Source organism: Patagioenas fasciata, chromosome 14 (genome assembly GCF_037038585.1).
Source record: "Patagioenas fasciata isolate bPatFas1 chromosome 14, bPatFas1.hap1, whole genome shotgun sequence".
NCBI lineage: Eukaryota > Metazoa > Chordata > Aves > Columbiformes > Columbidae > Patagioenas > Patagioenas fasciata.
The window spans coordinates 6908327-6927960 of record NC_092533.1 but is presented as its reverse complement, the minus strand read 5'-3'; the positions used below and the strand labels follow the sequence as shown (position 1 = coordinate 6927960).

The following is a 19634-nucleotide window of genomic DNA, read 5'->3' as shown; positions in this document are numbered from 1 at the left end:
AAGCTTTGGGAAACATTGCCTGTGACAGCGGGACCCACAGCTCCCCTGCTCCATGAGTTCCCCAGGTTCCTGGGGGACATACCTGACCCCCAGCCCTTCCCAGCCAGGGCTCCCCTGAGAGCCTGACAACATCAGTCTTTCCCAGGACACAGCATTCCTGCCAGCAAAGGACACGGGATGGGAACTTGTACCCAGCCTCCCACAAGCCCATGTCCCCGCTCTCCTTCCCTGGTGGCATCTCCAGCTATTGGCTCAGTGACAGTGCCCTGGCAGGGCTGGCCCTGCTTTCTAGTAAAGCCAAACCTCATGCTGACAGCCATGGTCCCCCCGGGGCTCACCCACTGCCACCTCATCCTGCCCTCTGTCCCAGGCCAGCCGCCATCCCAAACCACAGCCCCTCCCCAGTTCCCCTCCAGCCAGTTAATCCTGCCATCATTTTTTTTTTCCAGAATTTCAGAGAATTTACACCTCACCATGGATATTTCCCTTGGAGCCAGCCCAGGGTAAATGTTTGCATTCCCCGGGTATGCAAACAGGCCCCTGGAAACTCCTTCCCCTGGGGACACCAAGGGCTAAGGGATAGCCATGCCGTGCCCTTGGCCACAGCAGGGTCCCCATGGGGCTAAGGTCCCCCAGCCCCAGCAGACCAGACCCCCCAGGGCTGCTTCTAGAGGCACCCTTAATTATAGGGCTGCAAAAGAGAGAAGTGTGATTAACCCTTCCCACCCTGTGCAGCGGAGCCATGGCAGGGGAGGACACCAGCCCCAGCCCAGCCTCCCTGGGGATGCTGCTGGGGCAGTTCGGTCCCTGCTTCTCGGGTCCCAGCACCCCACTGGGGCTGGATGTCACCTTGGCCGGGTGCCCTGCACAGGGTGGGGACATTTGCCTGGCACCTCTCCCACCCTACAGGTTTTTAATCCCCAAGTCCTTGGCTCATATAATGTGTTGTATAAACACCTGGGCACATGCGGCTGGCCCATGTGTTGGCGGGTGTGTCACATCCCTGTCACACCGAGGTGCCACCATGGCACTGCAACCCCCCTTCCTCCCCAAACCCCCCGCATGGCTGGCGCCGTGTCCGTCCCAGGGCCCACACGGTTAACGCCCGTTGTCGGTCCGTCCTTCCACCGGCGATTGGCTCCCCCCTGCTCAGCCCAGCAGCTATTTCTCCGCTGTCGGGCTCCGAGGTGGCAGAAGGCAGAGGTGTCCCCTCCCTTCACCCTCGCCACCACTCTCCCCTGGGGCTGTGAGGAGGGTGCCCACACCCCACACCTGCCCCTGCCATGGGGGGCTGGTCCTGCAGCGCCTGGATTTTGCCCCTTTTCTTGGCTGGGCTTGTCCAGCCGGGACAGAGCCAGGAGAGGGAGAAGGTAAGGGGGTGGGGGAGACCCGTGGGACCGGGTGGGGTCTTGGATGGGATGTGGCACCCTGGGGACCCACCTGTCCCCAAGACTTGCAGTAGAACTCCCAGGGGTAGGAGTGGGGCACGGTGGCCCTGTGACCCCCCCACCCAGTCCCAGTGGCTGGATCATGTGGGGTATTTTTCTGAGCTGATTCTTGCAAAGGGGGAATTGCTGTCCTGGGGTTGGGGCAGAGTGGGACAGAGCCTGGTCCCCCCAGCATTGTTCCCCATAGGGGCAGAACATGGGGCTTTTGTTCCATGCACAGTGTCCAGGGGGGGTGCAACCATGTTTGGAGGGTGCAGGGACCTCTGTGTCCCCACATCTTGGTGGGAAGAGAGCAGGGTGACAGTCATCCCCAGCCCCCCTCCCTGCCCTGCTACCGGGATCTGGTCAGCCCCATGGAGGACAAACTCTCCAGGCAGAGCCCCTATGACTTTACCTCCTGCCAGCTCCCAAAATAGCTCCTCAGTGACACTTGCGTGAGCCTGGGTCCCCTCATGGGGACAGACGATGGGCTCCCCTGGGTTAACCTCTGCAGTGCTGCAAGCAGAGGCTGCTCCACCCCAGCCCTTCACTGCACAGGTCTGATCCAGTCCCAATCCCTCCCTTGCTTGGGCCCGGCTTGGCCATGGCACAGCACCCACTGCTGCTCCCAGGCACCCCGGCTGCCCCTGCCCGCCCTGGGCCCAGAGGGGCTGGGACTGGTCTCCCCCTGTGCTAATACGCCAGCTCCGGCTGTTGTCCAGTCTCTTGCTTCATCCTGGCCGGGTAAACATCCCTCCAGCTGCAGCCAGATGTGCTGGCTGTTTGTGCACACGCATGTGTGTGTGCTAGCCAGCCTGTCCCATCACCATGACCTTGGCATGGTGGAGCCGGGCTGCTGCCAGCAGCACTCAGGGCAGGAGACACAATGCTGGCAGCTGCCATGTCAGCCAGTGCCAGGGGTGGATCTGCTGCTCAGGGGGGTGTGGGCAGCCAGCAGCCTACAGCCTGGTCCCATGGGATGCTCCTCACCCCACAGGTGAAATGCTACGACTCGGTGCCGGGCACTATCTACGACTATGGGGCTCTGACCATCGATGGGGACGAGTACATCCCCTTTAGGAACTACGCGGGGAAGATGGTGCTCTTTGTCAACGTGGCCACATACTGAGGCCTCACTCTGCAGTACCTTGGTAAGGGTCTCATGGAACACAGGCACCCCAGGGGACAGGGCAGGCAGCTGAGGAGCAGGTGGTGTCACCCAGACATGCAGCTCTCAGCCTCAGCAGGTTCCCATGGTCCATCCTGCCCAGGGGAGTCAGGGGAAGGGCTAACGCCTGCTCCCCAGGACTGGGCACGGCTGGGGATGCTCTGAGGGGGTCAGTGCAGCTGTGTGGGTGAATCCAGTCCCCTGTAACCCACCCCGGCTCTGCTCACACACAGAACTGAATGCACTACAAAACGAGCTGGGGCCCTATGGGCTCGTCGTCCTGGGCTTCCCTTCCAACCAATTCGGGAAGCAGGAACCCGGCCAGAACTCGGAGATCCTCCCCGCACTGAAGTGAGTACTGCCGTGGGGGCTGCAGGGCACCTGACCCCCCCAAGCTGGGCTGGGGTCCTCAGCCAGGCAGCGGGTGCATAGGCTCCTGCTGGCTGTGACCCCCAAAAGCACAGAACTTGGGGTGCAGCACCGAGAGCTGCCCATTGCACAACTCCCTGCCCACCCGCCCCTTGCAGGTATGTCCGGCCAGGTGGTGGCTTCGTCCCCAACTTCCAGCTCTTCCAGAAAGGGGATGTGAATGGGGCCAAGGAGCAGAAGGTCTTCACCTTCCTGAAGGTGGGTGCCATGGCAAAGGGGGGGGGTGAGGAAGGCAGCACTCAGCTTTTCGGCAGGGGGCAGGGGAGCAAAGCAGTGATGCGCTGGTCCCCTGTTGCAGAACTCCTGTCCCCCGGTGGCAGAGGAGTTTGGGAACCCCAAGAACCTCTTCTGGGAGCCTCTTCGGAACCATGACATCAAGTGGAATTTTGAGAAGTTCCTGGTGGGCCCCGACGGCGTGCCCGTCATGCGCTGGTACCACCGCGCCAACATCGCCGTCGTGAAGAACGACATCATTGCCTACATGAGGCAGCAGCAGGAGCAGCTGCTGCCACAGCGCCAGTAGAGGCCTGGGGCTACCAGCTTGGGGGCGGCTTCTCGCCTTTTCCTGCAATGTCCCCAGCTGCTGCAAGGCTGCTCCCTGCACCCATCCCCTCCTGGGACGCTCCCCAGCAGCAAGCTGGCACACTCCCCCCTCCATCACTCTGCTCTCTGCCACCCACCAGCCAGGATGCTGGGCCACCTGGTGGCAGAGACCTTCAGCGATGGGAGAGGGACATTTCCCAATAATCCTGTGTTCCAACTCCACTTCCAGCAGTTCCAACTCGTCCCGGCCACCAGCTTGTCCTCCTTGTGCTCCCCGCTCCGCCATCCCATCTTGCCAGGCAGCAGGGGGATGCAGGGGCTGGCCGCCCCCGGAGCAGAAGACCCCGTCTCCATGAAGGCTCGGCCCGAAAGCCCCCAGCATGGGGTGGGCCCGGCCTGATCCTGCCAGGCACGGAGCAGCTCTTAGTGCATTCAAGCTGCCTGTGGTCCTGGGGCAGAGACGTGCTCCTCTCCCAGCCAGGTGCAGTCGCAACTCCTCATCCCCCACCATAGAAATGCCAAATAAAGGCTCTGCAAACACACAGCCCCGCTTCTTGGCCAGGGGTCAGGTGAAAGAGCAGGGGGCACAGCAGTCAACCTAGGGGTACCAGACGGGAGGGATGGCTCCTAGCTGGAGAAACTCGCATTTTTCAGGGCAACTGCAAACACAGATGTATCATCACAGCCCAGCACTGGGGGAGAGGATGAGGTGGAAGGGGTTGGTGCAGAGCATGGTGTGGAAAAAAGGGCTGGGAGGGGGAGACCAAGGATCAGCCCTGGCAAGGAACATGCCAGGGTGTCATTGCCCCTGCTGTCATGAAATAGGTGTTTTGGGTTTTGTTTGATTTCTTGAAGTAAAATTTGAGAGCCTAGCCCCAAGGGCATTGCTGCAGGGAATGACAGAGGGGGAGCAGGGGTATCCCTGCCCTGGCAAAGGTGTCGGGACAGAAAAAGGGGGAGTGAGGGGCTGAGGTGGGGGGCATGCACTTGGGGCAGTAGATCCTTCCTGGGGTGCCTGTGCAGGGGTTGAGTTTCCTTCACTACACTCGAGCACATGGGGAACGGCAGCCCTTGCATCCCTCCCAAAAGAAGCAGAGAGACTCAGTTACACTTCAGTCCTTAAATAAATACAAAGACACCAACCACCCTCAGCCGTGGCTGTGGCAGGCACGTGCCTGCAAGCTGGGAGAGCTCCCCCGCTGTCACACGCTGCTCCAGGGCTGAACCACACCGAGATCCACAGTGAAGCCCTTGGACCAGGGCCATCTCCTCTCCCTGAAGACCTGGCTTAGGTCTACAGTGACACCAGCCCTGACATCTCACAGGGAAGGGGATGGCCACAGGGGTTGACCCCATGCTGGCCACCACCACGATGGCACCTCAGGTTCCTCCTTCACACCTTCCCCAGGGGAGGCACAGCCGAGCCGCTCCAGGCCCTGGTTGCAGTCACGTCCACCACGTGTCCACACGGGGGTTAAGTAGCTGGAGGAATCTCTTTGATATATACACATGGGCACACACACACACCCTACTCCTCTTCTGCCAGTCCCACAGTGCAGCCGGTCCTCGATGTTACGGCAATCTGGGACCTCCCTGTTCTGAGACACAAAAGGGGTGGCATGGGGTGAATATGGCTCTTTGTGCCCAGACGAGCTCCACAGGAGGGGTGTTAGTCATGGGACAGCTGTTCCTCCTGAGCATTGATTGCTATAACCCCACAGGATGCTGGGGCTTGGGTTCATGCCTGGCTTCAGATGCTGTGGGGACGACAGGGAGGATGCAGCAGGGACTGACCCCCCAGGTAGAATCATCCCCTTGTCTGATCAGAGGCAGGGTCTGAGGGGAAACGGCCACTGCCTGGCAGAGTATTCCACCCCCATCTCTCACCCAAATGGCACCTGGGGTTCCCAGGGTGAAAGATGGGGCTCTTGCCACCACTCCAAGGGTCTGAGCCTTACCCAAGTCCTTGGGGACCTGTTTCACCCCAGCCATGGCCTGGGCGTTCTGGCTGCGAGCCATGGCGCAGGGCGGGCGCCAAGGGTACTCAGGCTGCAGGAGGAGATGGAACAGAAACGACATGTTACCAGGGATGTGAATCACGAGGCTGTGCTCTATATTTGATTGCTGGGGTGTGAGGAGGAGGAGGGGAAGGAAGAGGACTGAGCATTCACGTGTCACGAGGACACATGCTCAGCTCCCTGCTTAGTGACTCAGTGGCCCTGCAGGAGCCGCCTGTGTGGGACCCTCGTGTGGCACAGGTAGACACTCACCGGGGGAAAATGGTGGAAGTTTTGTCCCGGCGTGTGCTCGCTTGGCATCGGTGGCGGGTATCGGATCTGCTGCCATTCATCAAAGCCGTGGCACATGGGGTGAGCCATGGGGGGACTGTACTGATACTGGTACACAGGGCAGGCAGGGCCCAGCGGCCCCGGCAGTGGCTCAGCATGTAGCCTCTCTCCAGAAGCCTGCAAGTAGCCAGGGGAGATGCTGGGGAGAGCCCTGAAGGCAACCCACCACCACCCTAATGCCCCAGCTCAGAGCTTCTCCTTCAATATGAGATAAGGGGCTGAGGCCCCACAGCCCCCAGCCCCTCTGCCCAGGAAGGGTTTTCCCTCCATGCGCACCTGTTTGTGCTGTTTCAGCAGCTTCTTCAGTTTCTCCTTCTCCTCCTTCTCCCTCTGGCAGTCCTCTTTGGAGGCCCGAAGCTGAGAGAAAGGGGGGATTAGTGCAGAGCTCACTCTGTCACCTTCCTCGTCTGTGGGGCAGGGGTTGCTGTGGTGCCCCATGGGAAATGTCTGCACTATCCCCACCACCCCACATCAGACTCCCAGGAGAGGGGCAGAAGGAAGAGATGAGTGAAAGGAGATGCTCTAGCAGTGACAACTGGCAGCTCCAAGATGGGTACAGGAGCCATGACACTGGGGACAAGGATCTCTGAAGTACCTTGAGGGGACACAAGCCTCCTCCTGGGGTGCTGCCCATGGCACCCAGTGCTTCTCACCTGGTTGTTGGAGAGGACCAACTGTTTCTGCAGCTTCTCCAGCTGCTGCTTCAGCTCTTCCTTCTCCTCATTCATCCTCTCCCTGTCACTCCGCTCCCGCTGGAAGTCCTCCTCAAAAATTTTCACCTGGCAGAAGGGAGGGGAGTAGGTGCACCTGGCTGAGGGTGGACACGTCCCCCAAACACCCCCCATTGCTGTGTTGCCATCCATGACCCCACCAGCTGCACCAAGCCCCAGGCAGGCAGGCTGGCACGATGGCCCACAGCTGTGGTCCCTCCAGCTGAAGACCTGGTAGATGCTGAGCTAGGTCCCCCATCCCCACCACTGCAGCACAGACACCTGGCTTGGTCTGCTGGGCTGCTCCTAGCCACACTGGGCTCTTTACTAGGGGGGGGGCAGGGCATGCAGCTCCCTCCCCATCTCAACAGGAGCAGATGCCGTGCTGTCTTGCCCTACCTGCTGCTTGAGGAGCTCGTTTTGGGTCAGCAGCTCCTGCTGTGGCACCTTCCCAGCTGGCTCCATAGCACTGGCAAAGATGGGTGGTGGGGAGGCCTGGACATTCAGGGCCTCCTCTAGTGCCTGGAGAGGAAGAGGAGTGGGGAGGAGGGGTCAGAGCAAGGTGCTGTGCCCATGACATCTCTGGAGGGCCACAGGCACAGGACCAGTGTGGGAAGTGGGTATAACTGAGCAAGAGGGACTACAGACCCCGCAGCCCCCTTTCTGGGGAGCCTACAGGGAGATGATGGGCATAATCTGACAGGAGCTCCTGCCTGTGCAAAGAGCTGGGCAGGAAGGGGTTGATCAGGGTCAGTTTTTGGGTCTGAGAGATGGAAAGAGGCTGGAGAATGTAAAAGACATTTTGCAGGGAGGGGGATTTTCCCTGGCCCCCACCTTGTTCAGCCTCTGGATCTCCTTCTCCTGGTATTCCCGCTGCCTGGTGACTGGAGCCAGCTGTTCCTGCAGGAACCGCATCCTCTGCTGCAGGTCCCTCACCTCCATGGCCAGCCTCTCCTTCTCCGCCTGCAGGACCCAGGGAGGAGAGGGATCAGCCAGGGCAGGGCGACGGGGTGTCCCTGCTGCCCTTCCTGAGGGACTCACCTCCTCTGTTTCAATCCGGGACTTGGCCAGAAGCAGCTTGCGGTCAAAATCCCGTTGTTTTTGCTCCCGCTCTGACTCCAGCTCAGTCAGTGCCCTGCGGGCCTCAGCCAGCTCCTGCTGCAGGTCTGTCACCTGCCAGGAGGGAGAGGGGACATTGGCCTGCCCACAGGGACCCACACTGGAAAGGAGGGACAAGCAGCCCCAAAGTCTCCCCTATAGCTGGTCTCCTCCAAGTCTCCCAGCAGAAACATGTCCCCCAAGCATTCAGCCCTACCTTCTGCTCGTACTTCTGCTTTGTGGCTCGGAAGTGCTGATCCCATTGCTTATTCACCTCCAGCAGCTGTAGGAACACAGGAACAGCTGAATGGGAGCCCAACCCTACCACCAAGCCAGCCATGGTGATCCCCAGCAGCCTCCCATTGCAAAAGCACCTCAGGGTCCAGCTGGATGAAGATCCCAGCCCCAGCAGCACGTCCCTGCGGCTCCGCAGCCCTGTCCCAGTTTCCCCACACTGTCCCAGTCTCCTCATGTGCCCATCACCCACTCTCACCCTGCTCACAACAGGGCTTCCCCCCAGCCCCATCCTCACCTCCCTGCGCTGGTGCTCCAGGATCTTCACCTTCTTCTCCTTGGCCTCCAGCTCTCCTCTGCCTGGCGCCTTCTCCGCTGAGGCCCCACTCTGCTGGACACACACAGGGGAACCATTAGGGCTTCTGTGGAAGCTGTGCCTGAGACAGGCCAAACACAAGCTGGTTCCCCTGCCACCGCCTCCTCAACTCCTCAAGACCCTGAGAAGTACTGCTGGTCATACTGGGACAAACTGGGGGCTTGATTAAAATCAGGCCATGTTTGCTGATGGGTCAGTGGGCTTCCTGCCTCCTCCCCAGCCCTCTCTGAGGGTGACGCTGCCTCCTCACCTGCTGCTGCTCGGCAGCTTCCCTCTTCCCGCTGTCCTGGCTGCTCAGCATCACCATCCTCCGGAGCTCCTGGTTCTCACACCTGCAGGCATGGAGGGACAGGTCAGCACAAAGAAGCACCCAGGGCAGTCCTATCCCTCTCCCCACCACCCACCCTCACCTGAGTTTCTCCAGTGCCTGGTTTCTCTGCTCCAGGTCCCGCTCCAGCTTGGTTCGCAGCTCATTGTTCTCACTGTGCAGCGTCTCACACAGTGTCTGGGGGGCAAATGCCAGCAGTGTGAGGACCACAGCCAGCCCCAAGAGACTCCTTGACCACCCACCTCGCACCAAGCCCTGGCACAGAGGTGGATGTCCACCTCAGGGTGGACAGGAGGTGCTTGGTGGGGGACAAAAAAATATAATGGGGGAAAAATCCCTGTGAAGAGCCCACCAGCCATTGCTTACCTGCAGGAATGATGTTCGCTGCTCATTCTTGTGCACCTTGGAGGCCAGGCGCTTGAGCTCAGAGGCCATGTAGCCCATGCGCACAAAGACCTGGTCCTTGCTGGCCTCCTTGGTGCAGCCGCTCAGTGTGTTCTCCAGTTGCTGCAGCTGCGGCAGCAGGTTGGTGTCCTCACTCGGTGACTGCTCCACGTCCTGGGGATGGGGAAAGGATGAAGCGCAGTCAGATCAGTTCAAGGAGCATCACAAAGCTCCCTCTCAGGGCAGCCTTGTCGCTGCCAGCCAGGGCTGTGGTGGGAGCTGGGCCAGTGCTGAGACCCTCTGCAACAGCCCTCGGTACGCTGACAAATCGTGTTTGCTTTGTAGAAGTTTGATTCCCAGCTGCTGGACATGGGACACCAAGTCCCCAGGTGGAGGGGGACAGTACAGCAGCTCTTCCAGTCCATGCAGTTCCCCATGTCCCTTGTCAGTCTGAGGAAACCATGCTCCGGACTCGCTGGTAACAGCAGAGACATCTCCATCCCAATCCTGTCTTCTGCCTGAGCTCTCCCAGTTGGCACCAGGACTAGAAATCCCAGCTCCTGAGACTGTCATAGAATCATTTTGGTTGGAAAAGACCCTCAAGATCATCGAGTCCAACCACTAACCTAACACTGGCACTAATCCATGCTCCTAAGAACCTCATCTCCACATCTTTTGAACACCTCCAAGGATGGTGACTCAACCACTGCCCTGAGCAGCCTGTTCCAATGCCCAACAGCCCTCTCCATTAATATGTTTTTCCTAATATCCAATTTAAACTTCCTCTGGTGCAGCTTGAGGCCATTTCCTCTTGTATTGTCTTGTTCCTTGAGAGAAGAAACCAACACCCTCCATGCTACGATGTCCTTTCAGGTAGCTGTGGAGAGCAACACCCCAGTACCACCCCTACACTCAACTGTGCTCGACTGTCCAACCACTGCCCACCAAATACCATGGGCACCAGAGCCACTCACCGCTCTCCCCATCTCCTGAGGAAATCCTTGCGCTTCCACAGCGACGATCTCAAACTCAGAGGAGGATCCCTGCAAGATAGGGGGAAAGCCAGGTCAGGTCTCCCCAGGGAATGGCAACCCAGGACGCTCCCGCATGGAGGCAGGGACCACAGTGGGGAAGCTGAGCCCTCCTTTCAGATTTCTCCCTGTTTCTAGAGGCTAAAGGCTGCCTCCTTTTGCTTTAACTAGATGGAGGGTCTCTGCCTCCGGCCATCCCACCACCAGCTCTCGTGTTCACCAGACTCACGCTTGGAGGAGATTTTCGTGCTTCCCTGTCTGGCTGGGCGCTGCCCGGGACGGCCTGTGTGGAGCTGGGATCAGGGCCGATGGCTGCAGAGAGGGGAGAGGACAGAGCCATGAGCCTTTTGGAGAGCAGGGCCCCTCCCCACTCGGTGCAGGGACACGGAAAGTCAGCACCCATGAGGCCAGGGACCGAAGGTTTCTGCCCCAGCGACGGGGATGGGACAGAAACCCCCTTCTCAAAGGGAGAGCGGCAGTGACTTGACACACTCTGGAGACAAGAGGGCTGTGAGAAACCCTCATGAAAGTCTCCTTCACACCCTCTCCCTTTCCCTGAGCTCAAAGATCCCAAGTCATCAGGTTATCCCTCCTCAGCCACGCTCCTGTCTCCTACCTCCAGTTTCCACCAGGTCCTCCAAGGAAGATGATGCCACCAGCATTTTGTTGTCCTTCACGAGGTCCTCTGCTTTCTGCCGCAGCCTGGACGCCTCCAGCTGAGACTCCTCCAGCAGCTCTCCTGTTGTGGACAACAGAAAGATGCTCAACTTCTCTTCCCAAAGCTCCTGCTCTGCCGCAGCTCCATCCACCAGCACAAAGCCTCATGCTTGGGTGGAAAAGAGCCCAGCATGGTTCTTCTTCATCCAAAAAGAACTTTTCTTGGCTAAATCCAATGGCAAAGCTCTACCAGCAGCTCACTGGCTGCAGAGTTCCCCATGCTGACACACAGAGGGCTGGCTACAGGAGGCAGAAGGGCAGCACTGCATCTCTTAGAGGTCTCTTCCACCTCCCAAAAGAGATATATTTAATCCTAAGTGGTGCAAGGTCCAGTCCACCAGCCTGGCGGTCTCGTACACCAATGCAATCCCTCTCCCAACCCCAAGCTGCTCCCACACCAGTGAGTCCCAGTCCCAGGTAGGGACATGGTGACATGATGGGAATCACGAGGCAGGTGGAAATTCAGCTGCAGAAGCGGGACTTGAAAGTGGAAGCTGGGTCACGAGATCGAAAACAAAACTGGGGGTGGACAGGGGGAAGGCAGCCAAGGAGGAGAAAGGGGGTGGCACAACTTGGCTGGGGCGTTTCAACACCAGAATGTCCCCCCGCTGCAGGGAGCACCCAACATCAGGGGCTTTGAGCAGCACCTCGGAAAAGCCCCTGACCCGACAGGGATTGCAGGAGGTGAGGGCTTTCAAAGGCAGAACGGATCCCGGCATCTGCGACCTGCCACTGCAGGATTCCAAGGAGCTGACCTGGCTCCATCACTTGCCTTTTTTTCAGCTGTTTATCCCACTGTAAAGCACACTGAAAGTTCAGCAAAAGCATTGTTCCCTCCACACCACAGCATTAAAAAGCCCAGAAATCCTGCTCAACCCCCAGGACAGGGACACTCTTGCTACTGCCCTAGTGCCAAGACCCGCCCCCCCCCAGCTTCTCATAGCACCTTTCCTAATTACTCCAAGAAAGCCCCAGGCTCGGTGGGCCCAGGCTGAGCTGCCCCAAAAGCAAATATCATCCCCCAGCCACGTGGCAGTTACCAATAGACTTGATCCCCTGCATCTTCTCCTTCAGCCGGGCGTTTTCCTCCACCAGCCGCTCAAAGGCAGTGGATCCATTTTCCTCCGTCCCCCCACCAGGGTCGTAAATGCGGTAGGGTCCTCTCCCTTCCACGCCCGCCATTCAGTCGCCTACTTCCCAGCCAGGCATCCCTGGAAGGCAATGGAGCACGGTGTCACTCTCCCCTGGCCCCGGCTGGTGCTGTGGTCCCCTGGTCCCAACCCTGCAGGGGTCTGGGGCACCACGCAGACAGAGGCAGGGTGGCCTCACTGGGCAGCAGAGAAATGTCCCAGGTAAAGGCACTTCCCCCTATGGCCCTGCTTGGGGTGAATATGCCGGGGTGACTCATGGCCATGAGAAGTGTCACACGAGAAGACATCACTAGCACTCCCAGCCAAGGCCAGTTCTCAGCCCTGCGGGGGGTGGGAGTCCCTGAGATGGTCACAACTGCCTGTTCCCTGTGGGGATGGGGACTCAGTCCAGGACATCTACCAATGCTGGTGCAGACTTGGGCACTGCCCCTGGAGCATCCCACTCATTGCAGGGTATTTTTGGGGTGCAGAAAGGATTGCAGGGGGTTGTTTGGGGAGGGGCAGTGTCTACAGCTGCAAAAGCCTTAACCCACAGCCAGTGGGCTGTTTGGGCAGCACTGGGGTGGACAGATGAGCCCCAGTAGCCAGTCAGGGACCCACTCTGCCCTCCAGCTCAGCCAGAGAAACCAGTGGCCAACAGCATGGCTTCCCGAATCAGGGCATCGGTAACAGCCAGGCACTGGGCCAGAAGCAAAATCCGAGGAAACACCCACATGCTATTTGCTTTTTTAATTCCTTGTGTTTGTGGGTGGCCCAAGGCCTCCCTCTCGCTGAGCTCTGGCCTGGGGACAGCCAGGCAGCACCCCAGCCCCAGGTCTCACCCATCTCCTGGGGGTGATAAAGCAGCTGCTGTGAATCACAGCCCAGCTCATCAAAAACACCCTCCACCCCCAATGCCAGCTCACTATAACGCAGGACAGTGTGGCAGCCAAGACAGCTCTGGGGGCGATGCCAGCTGGAGCTGGGGCACTGCCATAGGGACCTCAGGAGCACCCAAGTGCTCTTCCACCCAGCCAAGGTAGCAGGGTACTCATGAGCTGGGGGAGGGGGGAGAAGGAAAGGAGGGCCCATTTTGAAAGGGGAAGAGGGGAAGCCTGTACCTGAAACTATCTTGACCTCAGACTAATGCTTATGTCAGGAGCAATCCGGGCTGATCACTAGTTGAATGACCTGCCTGCCAGGGAGCGGCAGGGACTTTCCAGATGACAACTGCCACCTGGCAGCATCTGCAACCGGAGCCGCAATTAACACCCACCTTGGCAGTAGGTAATTACACATGGCCTCAGCAGCGGTCTGCTGTTGGGAGATGCATTTGTCAGTAGGTCTCACATTCGTCCTGCTTTGCCTCCTCCAAGCAGCCCCCCATTGCCTGTGGCCCCATGTGGGGAGCCCACAGCCCTGTCCCAAGCAGCTGGAGGTGGTGACCAAGGGAGCTGCCCAGCAACTATTTCTGGAGCCCACAGCAGCTGTCCGGAAGCTGCATAAGAATCGGGGCGGTTTCCGTGCCGTGGGTCCTGGTGCTGGAGCATCACCACAGCCGGTAAGAAATCCCCCACTGAGGGATGAGGAAAACTCCCAGAGCAGACCTGCTGGTGGCCTGGGGACCCGGCAGCACCTCCATCACAGGCAAATGCCATTGCTTGTGGCCATGCCACCTGCCTGGTCAGCCAGGCAGAGGATGAGGACAGTGTCACAAGCAGGCTGGGGACCTGAGCCTGTTTCTCACTGGTGTCTGGTGATGCTCTGGGTCCAAACCCAGGGCTCTGGGAGCAGCTTGCAGTGAGCATCACGTGGGGTGTCTGTGCCCTCTGCCAAGACAACCCTAGGTGTGGGTCAGGGAAGGTGAAGGACAAGCTGCCCTCTCACCAGGGAGCCTCTCCCCAGGCAGGTTTGCAGCAGCCTGAAATGCCAGCCCCCATTTTCTTGCTCTCCAGATCCCAAAGCAGGGGGATCTTCACCCCACAGCACATGTGGGATGTCCCCTACCCCCGTACATCCCTGTCCACAAGGCATCGCGGCACCAAACACCCAAATCCTGCACTGACCATCTCACCCACTGGCAGAGCTCACAGTGACCCCATGTTCTTCCAGCTGGATAGAGTCACCAAAAGGCTTCGCTATTCCCAGTTCTGATTATTTTATTAAGGATTTCTGTACCCAAGGTCTGTACCCCACCAGGCAGACAGCAGCAGAAGGGTGGCAGGAGCTGTTTCCAAACAGCAGCTGAGGAGAAGAACTGAATTATCTCCAGCTGACAGAAGCACAGATCAGCCACAAATTCACCAGCCAACAAGACCCAGTGAGAGGGAAGGGTTTCTGCAGCATCTGAGCCCATCACTTGGGTCAGGGCAGGTTTGTCCTGGGTGAGGAACAGCCTCATTTCTGCAAGGAGCTGATGGGACCGAACTGACACTCTGAGGACAGGACCCTGGACCAGGTCACTGTTCCCAGTCCTGTTAGGTTTTGTTTGTTTTCCTTAAGAGTTTTGAAAGGTGAGATTTGCAGTGAGAAATCTCACATTTCAGTAAGAACACCAGGGGAGGAGAAGTGGCTATAGATAAGCATGTAAAAACAGTTAGAAACACAAAGAAAACATTACCACAACTCCAGAATAAACCTCCAAACCAGAAAAAAAACACTTCTCTTTTTGCCAATCGACAGTTTCTAATCTAATCTGACAGTATCTCACAGCCCAGGGGGTTGAGGGCCAGCCATGGACCTTGGCTGCTTGGCTCATAACCAGCTCCGTGCCATCGGCACAGGCTGCCAGACGCTGTGGCTGCCCGTGGGCATTGCTGGTTGTGAGCAGGGCACTGAGACCTTTAGGTAGTAAATTTTTATGACAACTCAGCAAAAGGAGAGAATGAGAGAGCAGGGGAGACTCCCAGGCGATGAAGAAAGCAGGGCTGTATTTAAATAGCTGTGGCTTGGGAACGAGTTGGCACTGTGTAGCCACAGACTGGTTGTCCCTGCTGCGTATCATGGCCCCAGCACCACAGCCATTGCCACACTGGCCGCACAGAAGGAAATGATTCCTGCTTTAAAATTACCAAACAGCTGAAGATACAAAAGGCAGAGGATGCAAATCCTGCACAGCAAGCAGACCGGCACCACTGGAGGTTTGCTTTCAGTGTTGAGACCTGGAGCACAGACCAGCCTCCCGAACCTGCAAGGCTTGGCAGCCCACGAATTCTCATCCTGTGATCCACGGTGGGGGTTCAGCCCAGCCTTTCAGAGAGCAGGGTTTTCCTTAGCCCAGCACACAACATTCCCAGGCAGTCTCCTCCTCACCAGGATCACACGAGGTGAAGGCAAATCCCTGCAGGCTGCCAGCATCGTTTTCCTATGACCAGGACTGCCAGGCCCCCAGCATCCATCCTCCTCAAAGGAAAAGCAAAAGCCACTCAAGATAGACACTATAGGGGATTTTTTTGTTTGTTTTAATAATTTTACTAGAATTCAGCAAAATGCCACAGCCCCTGGCCCAATTTCTTTTCATCTCCAGAGCACCAGCAGCTCCTCAGACCAGGGACAACCATCATTTCTGGGCTGATGGGCTGGGGTCCCTGGGCTCATTCACCAGGAAGCAAAAGCAGAGCTGGCTTTAGGAGGAAGTAACAATAAGGAGTTTCTGGGCACTGCAGTCAAGTCAGGAATAATAAAATAAGAGAAAAGCAAACACTGCAAGGCTCAGATCCCAAAGGAAAAGGTCTGAACCTCCACTTGAAGAATTTTTCTTCCCAGCCAGGCCAGCTGCAAAGAGAGGGTGGGAAAGGCATAAGCCCCATGTGAAATGGAGCAGATATTACAGATGTGCTCTGGCCAGAAATGCCACCCTGGCCTGAGAAACCCACCTCCCACAGAACCTTTACAAAGCCACCTGTTTCTGACAAGGCAGCCAGACTTGGCAGTGGTGCTCCCCTGGGCAGCACAGTGGGGTTTTTTGCAATACCCTCTCTTGTGCTGCAAAGATATCTTGCTTCATGCTGTCTGCTCCATTTCTTCCCCCTGCAGAGCTCAGTAGCTATAATGGCTGCTTGACACAGCGCTCCAAAGCACAGCAAGGCACAGCCACCCCTTTCCTTGCAGCTCCAGTGCAACTCAGGCTGCTCCTGTCCAATCCGGTGCACTTCAGCCAGGCAAGAACCAAGCAGCAAAAGACAGCAGAACCACAAGGCTACACCTGCAAAGCCACCTTGCTCACCCAAAGCCTAAGAATTGTTCCTTAAAACTAAATCTGCAGTGCCACAGGAGTAGATGGTTCAGCTTCTTCCATCCATGAGTGTTTTGTACCAGCTGCTGGCAAGCAATGACCCACAGCCCTGTGCTAAATAGGTCTCCCAGGCATATAGGTCAGGCAAAAAGGGCATTGTGGGATTTCTTGCAGTGCCAGGAATGATGCCAAAGGCTGCAAAAAGCCTCCACTCTCTTCTTATTGCTTTGCCACACCATGGAGACAGCTCTCATGGACACACCTGGCTAGAACCTTCCTGCCTCCAGAACTCACCCCAGTGCTCAAAGTCCAGTCTCCAGCACACTTTGGCCACAGTCTCAATGAAATTTGCACTCCAAAACAGCCTGTGGCAGCATTTGGCTCCCTAATACAGGAAGCAACTTTACCCAGAGGCACTGAGGAATGGGACAGCCAGATCCTGAGAGGCTGTAGGTGCCCACCGAGTCCCATCCAGAGCTATTTTCACCCCAAACCACGGCTGACAGGCAGCATCTTTCTTTCCTCCGCCCTCAGGGAGAACCCTGGCCTGGAATTGAGGGAGGAGAGATAGGGAGGCAAACTGTGCACTCCCTCCCCAAAGGATGATGCTGCGATCCCCACTACGGCTATTCCAGCCTCTGGCCCCGCATCCCATGAGGGCTCCTCGGAGCCGCAATCCCCGGAGTTCCGTCCCTGCCCGGGGGGAACCACAAGCCCAGAAATAGTCAGAAGGGAGATGCGGGGGCCGGGGAAACGCCGGGGTTGTGTAAGGCAGAGCGAGGGGAGGAGCGAGCCCGCGGTGCGGGGCTGCCCGGCCCCAGGGGCCGGGGGGAAGGAGAGGACCCTCCCCAGCAGCATCACCTCCCCGAGCCCTTCCCCACCGCCAGGCATCGCCCCCGCCAGTGAGCCCCGGCTCCTCTGCAACCACAATGCCCTCTGGGGAGCGGCGAGAGGAGCCGACATCCCCAGCCCTGCCTCGAGAGAGGGGAAACTGAGGCACAGCACGACTATCGCGACAAGCCCGTAGCAGCCGGGCTGTCCCCAGCAGAGCAGCCCCGGCCCCTCCCAGGGTTGCACCTCGGCCGCCCGCGGAAACCGACAGCCCAGGAAAGGGTCAGATACGGGCAGCCTCGAGCCCCGCCGGGACCCTTCGCTGGGGCGGCGATACCCAGTAAGACCCCGGTTCCCCAGGCAGGGCGGCATGGCCCTGTATCGCCCCGAGCTCACCTGCCGTACGCCCCCAAAGCCGGATCGGCCCCACCGCCGCTCCCGGTACCGCTCGGCTCCGCCGACAGCACCGGAGGAAGCGCTTGGGGAGACGGGACCGACGGTTCCGCCCCCGGGAAATTCCCAGCCTGACGGACAGGTACCGCAGCCAATCGGTGCGGAGCGAAGGTTATAAAGAGGAGGGCTGGGGGGCTAGGCAGTGAGCGGTCAGTCATGGCGGCGCAGCGGATGTTTGTGTTGCTGTCCCTCCTGGGCTCCCCAGGCTGCTCTGCTCCCGCGGAGCGTTCGGCACAGTGGGGCCCTGAGGGGCGGAAGGAGCCGGCCTGCCTCCCCTTCAGGGGATCCCGCTCGAAGGGGAGCGGCAGGCCCGGGCCCAGCAGCAGTTCCCCCGGCTTACCAAGAGACAAGATGGCGGGGCCAAGGGGAGGGCAGGGCGGAGGAGCCACCTTGCACCCTTGGTGCTCCTTCTGGGGTGCAGCCAGCTGGAGGTGTGGAGGAACAGCCGATGGGGGGGCCGTGCTACAGAGACCCCAGGTCCTCAGCCACTGTGGCAGCCCAGGCTGTCCACTCAGCCCGGGTGCCCAGGGCAGCCTGGGTGCTCCTGCAGGCCCACTGGCTCCCCAGAACTTTCCTGCTTGGCAGCTGAGGCAGGAGAATTCCCCATCGAGTCTGTCTCTTGAGCTATGTTACATGAGCAAATTACACCTTCCAGCTGGAGCGTTTATTACCAGCAGTCCTTTGTGCTGCTGTGTTATTGTGTGTTTTATGAACAACAGGATTCATCCAGAGGAGCAGGAACCACAGGGAGCACCCGCTGGTTTTGTGTAGTTCTTGGGGACTTGCTCTGCAGCAGCCTTTCTTTCTTGTGTTGTTTTTTTTCCACAAGGAAGGTGCTTTATGTATATATATATGTAAAAACGACAAACTAGAAGAAAAGAAAGCCTGCTGTAAGCAGACAAGCTGCTTGTTCTTTTCCTGTTCTGACATTTCTTCTTTGCGTGGCTGCTGCTGGGCTCACAGAGCTGTTGTTCATCGGCGATCGGGTTGTTTCCAGCTGTCCCGGCTTCCTACTCAGCTCAGTCCAGATGGTTACACCACTTCTCAAGGATTTGATGTTTTGTGTTGTAAAAATTAAAAAATGAAAACAAACTCTTTTTCTGCCTGCCCTTCATTCCAATCAGGACGTTGTCCTGGCAGCCTGGCTGGGTTATGAGGCAGCTCAGCAGGTGCTGGGACCCCGACCTGCTCGTTGTCTGGGCTTGCGCCCAAGGTCTCAACAGGGGATGAGGCAGCAGGACCTCACACGCGGCCAACATCTTCCCTTTTGTTCCTCCAAAGGGCTTGTTTTCCCCCAGAGACCCAGCGCTATTCTGTAAACGCTCAAAAAACCCGGTTTTAAAGCTAAACACGTTCCCACAGAAACAGAAAACACCTTGTTTACAAGATAAGGTCTCAGCCTGCAAAAAAAATAGCCAAACCCCAGCTCTGTTTCTGAGCGTACCATCTTGGGTACACTTGCACCAAAAGAAGCATTGTGGTACTCACCCGGCTGGGTTGCCGAGAGGCTCGGGGGTGGTGAGAGCCCTTTGCGCCAGGCCTCGCCGCCTGCAATCCCCAAATGCAGGAAGGCTGGCCCAGCTGAGCTTACTTTTAGGCACAGAGAAGGGGAATTCCCCATGATGGAGGCTCCAGACAGCCTCTGTGTGGTTTTGATAAGGAGCCAGGCAGGGCTTAAAGGGCTCCCCTGTGCCATTACAGGGGCTGCCGAGCCCTGTCAGGTATTAGTCAGCAGCAGGAGGGGTGGGGGGACCTGTTGTGGAGCCTGTGAATCACTTTTGGACAACTTGTGGGCCTGGTTACATCATTCTCCTCGCCTGGTTTCCGAGCGACTTCACCGGGTTTCTGAGCATGTCGTGTGTCTCCCCAGGGAACCTGCTGCGTCTTGCGAGAGGCTTTGTCATTGTTGCTCACGCATTTCCATTCCATTCGTAAGAAAGACAGGGACAGACTTTTTAGCAGGGCCTGTTATGATAGGACAAGGGGGAATGGGTTTAAACTAAAGGAGGGGAGATTCAGGCCAGATATGTTGAAGAAATTTTTTACAAGGAGGGTGGTGAAGCACTGTCCCAGGTTCCCAGAGAGGTGGTGGATGCCCCATCCCTGGAGACATCCCAGGCCAGGCTGGACAGGGCTGTGAGCAACCTGAGCTGGTGAAGATGTCCCTGCTCATGGCAGGGGTGGGACTGAGTG

At 58.1% G+C, this 19634-nt stretch overlaps 2 protein-coding genes across 4 annotated transcripts; one reads left to right on the top strand and one right to left on the bottom strand.

The window, feature by feature from the left end:
* The first annotated feature begins 1160 nt into the window (after positions 1-1160).
* GPX3 (glutathione peroxidase 3) lies at positions 1161-4107 on the top strand. Its single transcript, XM_065848897.2, has 5 exons — positions 1161-1370; positions 2425-2578; positions 2829-2946; positions 3123-3222; positions 3323-4107. The coding sequence occupies exons 1-5, from the start codon at positions 1284-1286 to the stop codon at positions 3545-3547; spliced, it is 684 nt and encodes a 227-aa protein (XP_065704969.1). The 5' UTR covers positions 1161-1283; the 3' UTR covers positions 3548-4107.
* A 565-nt stretch (positions 4108-4672) lies between these two features.
* On the bottom strand, positions 4673-17503 carry TNIP1 (TNFAIP3 interacting protein 1). 3 transcript variants are annotated; one of them, XM_065848895.2, is made up of 18 exons: positions 17385-17503; positions 11834-12004; positions 10693-10815; positions 10306-10388; positions 10020-10088; positions 9028-9219; positions 8744-8838; positions 8584-8665; positions 8256-8348; positions 7941-8006; positions 7667-7798; positions 7460-7588; positions 7025-7147; positions 6569-6694; positions 6192-6272; positions 5838-6032; positions 5526-5616; positions 4992-5165 (listed from the first exon to the last, which is right to left on the bottom strand). In XM_065848895.2, the coding sequence occupies exons 2-18, from the start codon at positions 11973-11975 to the stop codon at positions 5140-5142; spliced, it is 1848 nt and encodes a 615-aa protein (XP_065704967.1). In that variant the 5' UTR covers positions 11976-12004; positions 17385-17503; the 3' UTR covers positions 4992-5139. The 3 variants fall into 3 exon arrangements, with proteins under 3 accessions (XP_071670808.1, XP_071670809.1, XP_065704967.1); XM_071814707.1 differs by lacking the exon at positions 5526-5616 and having other exon boundaries at positions 4673-5165; XM_071814708.1 differs by lacking the exon at positions 5526-5616 and having other exon boundaries at positions 4673-5165; positions 8256-8345.
* Between the last annotated feature and the right edge of the window lie 2131 nt (positions 17504-19634).

What these genes read in the sequence shown, in the direction of transcription:
- TNIP1 (XM_071814707.1), bottom strand. Translation starts at nt 11,975, where the DNA reads ATGGCGGGCGTGGAAGGGAGAGGACCCTACCGCATTTACGACCCTGGT. An exon ending in AGCAGAAGTACGAGCAGAAG is followed by an intron (nt 7,799 to 7,940) that starts GTAGGGCTGAAT and finishes CCCTCCTGGCAG; the next exon opens with GTGACAGACCTGCAGCAGGA. An exon ending in ACGAGCTCCTCAAGCAGCAG is followed by an intron (nt 6,695 to 7,024) that starts GTAGGGCAAGAC and finishes CCCTTCTGCCAG; the next exon opens with GTGAAAATTTTTGAGGAGGA.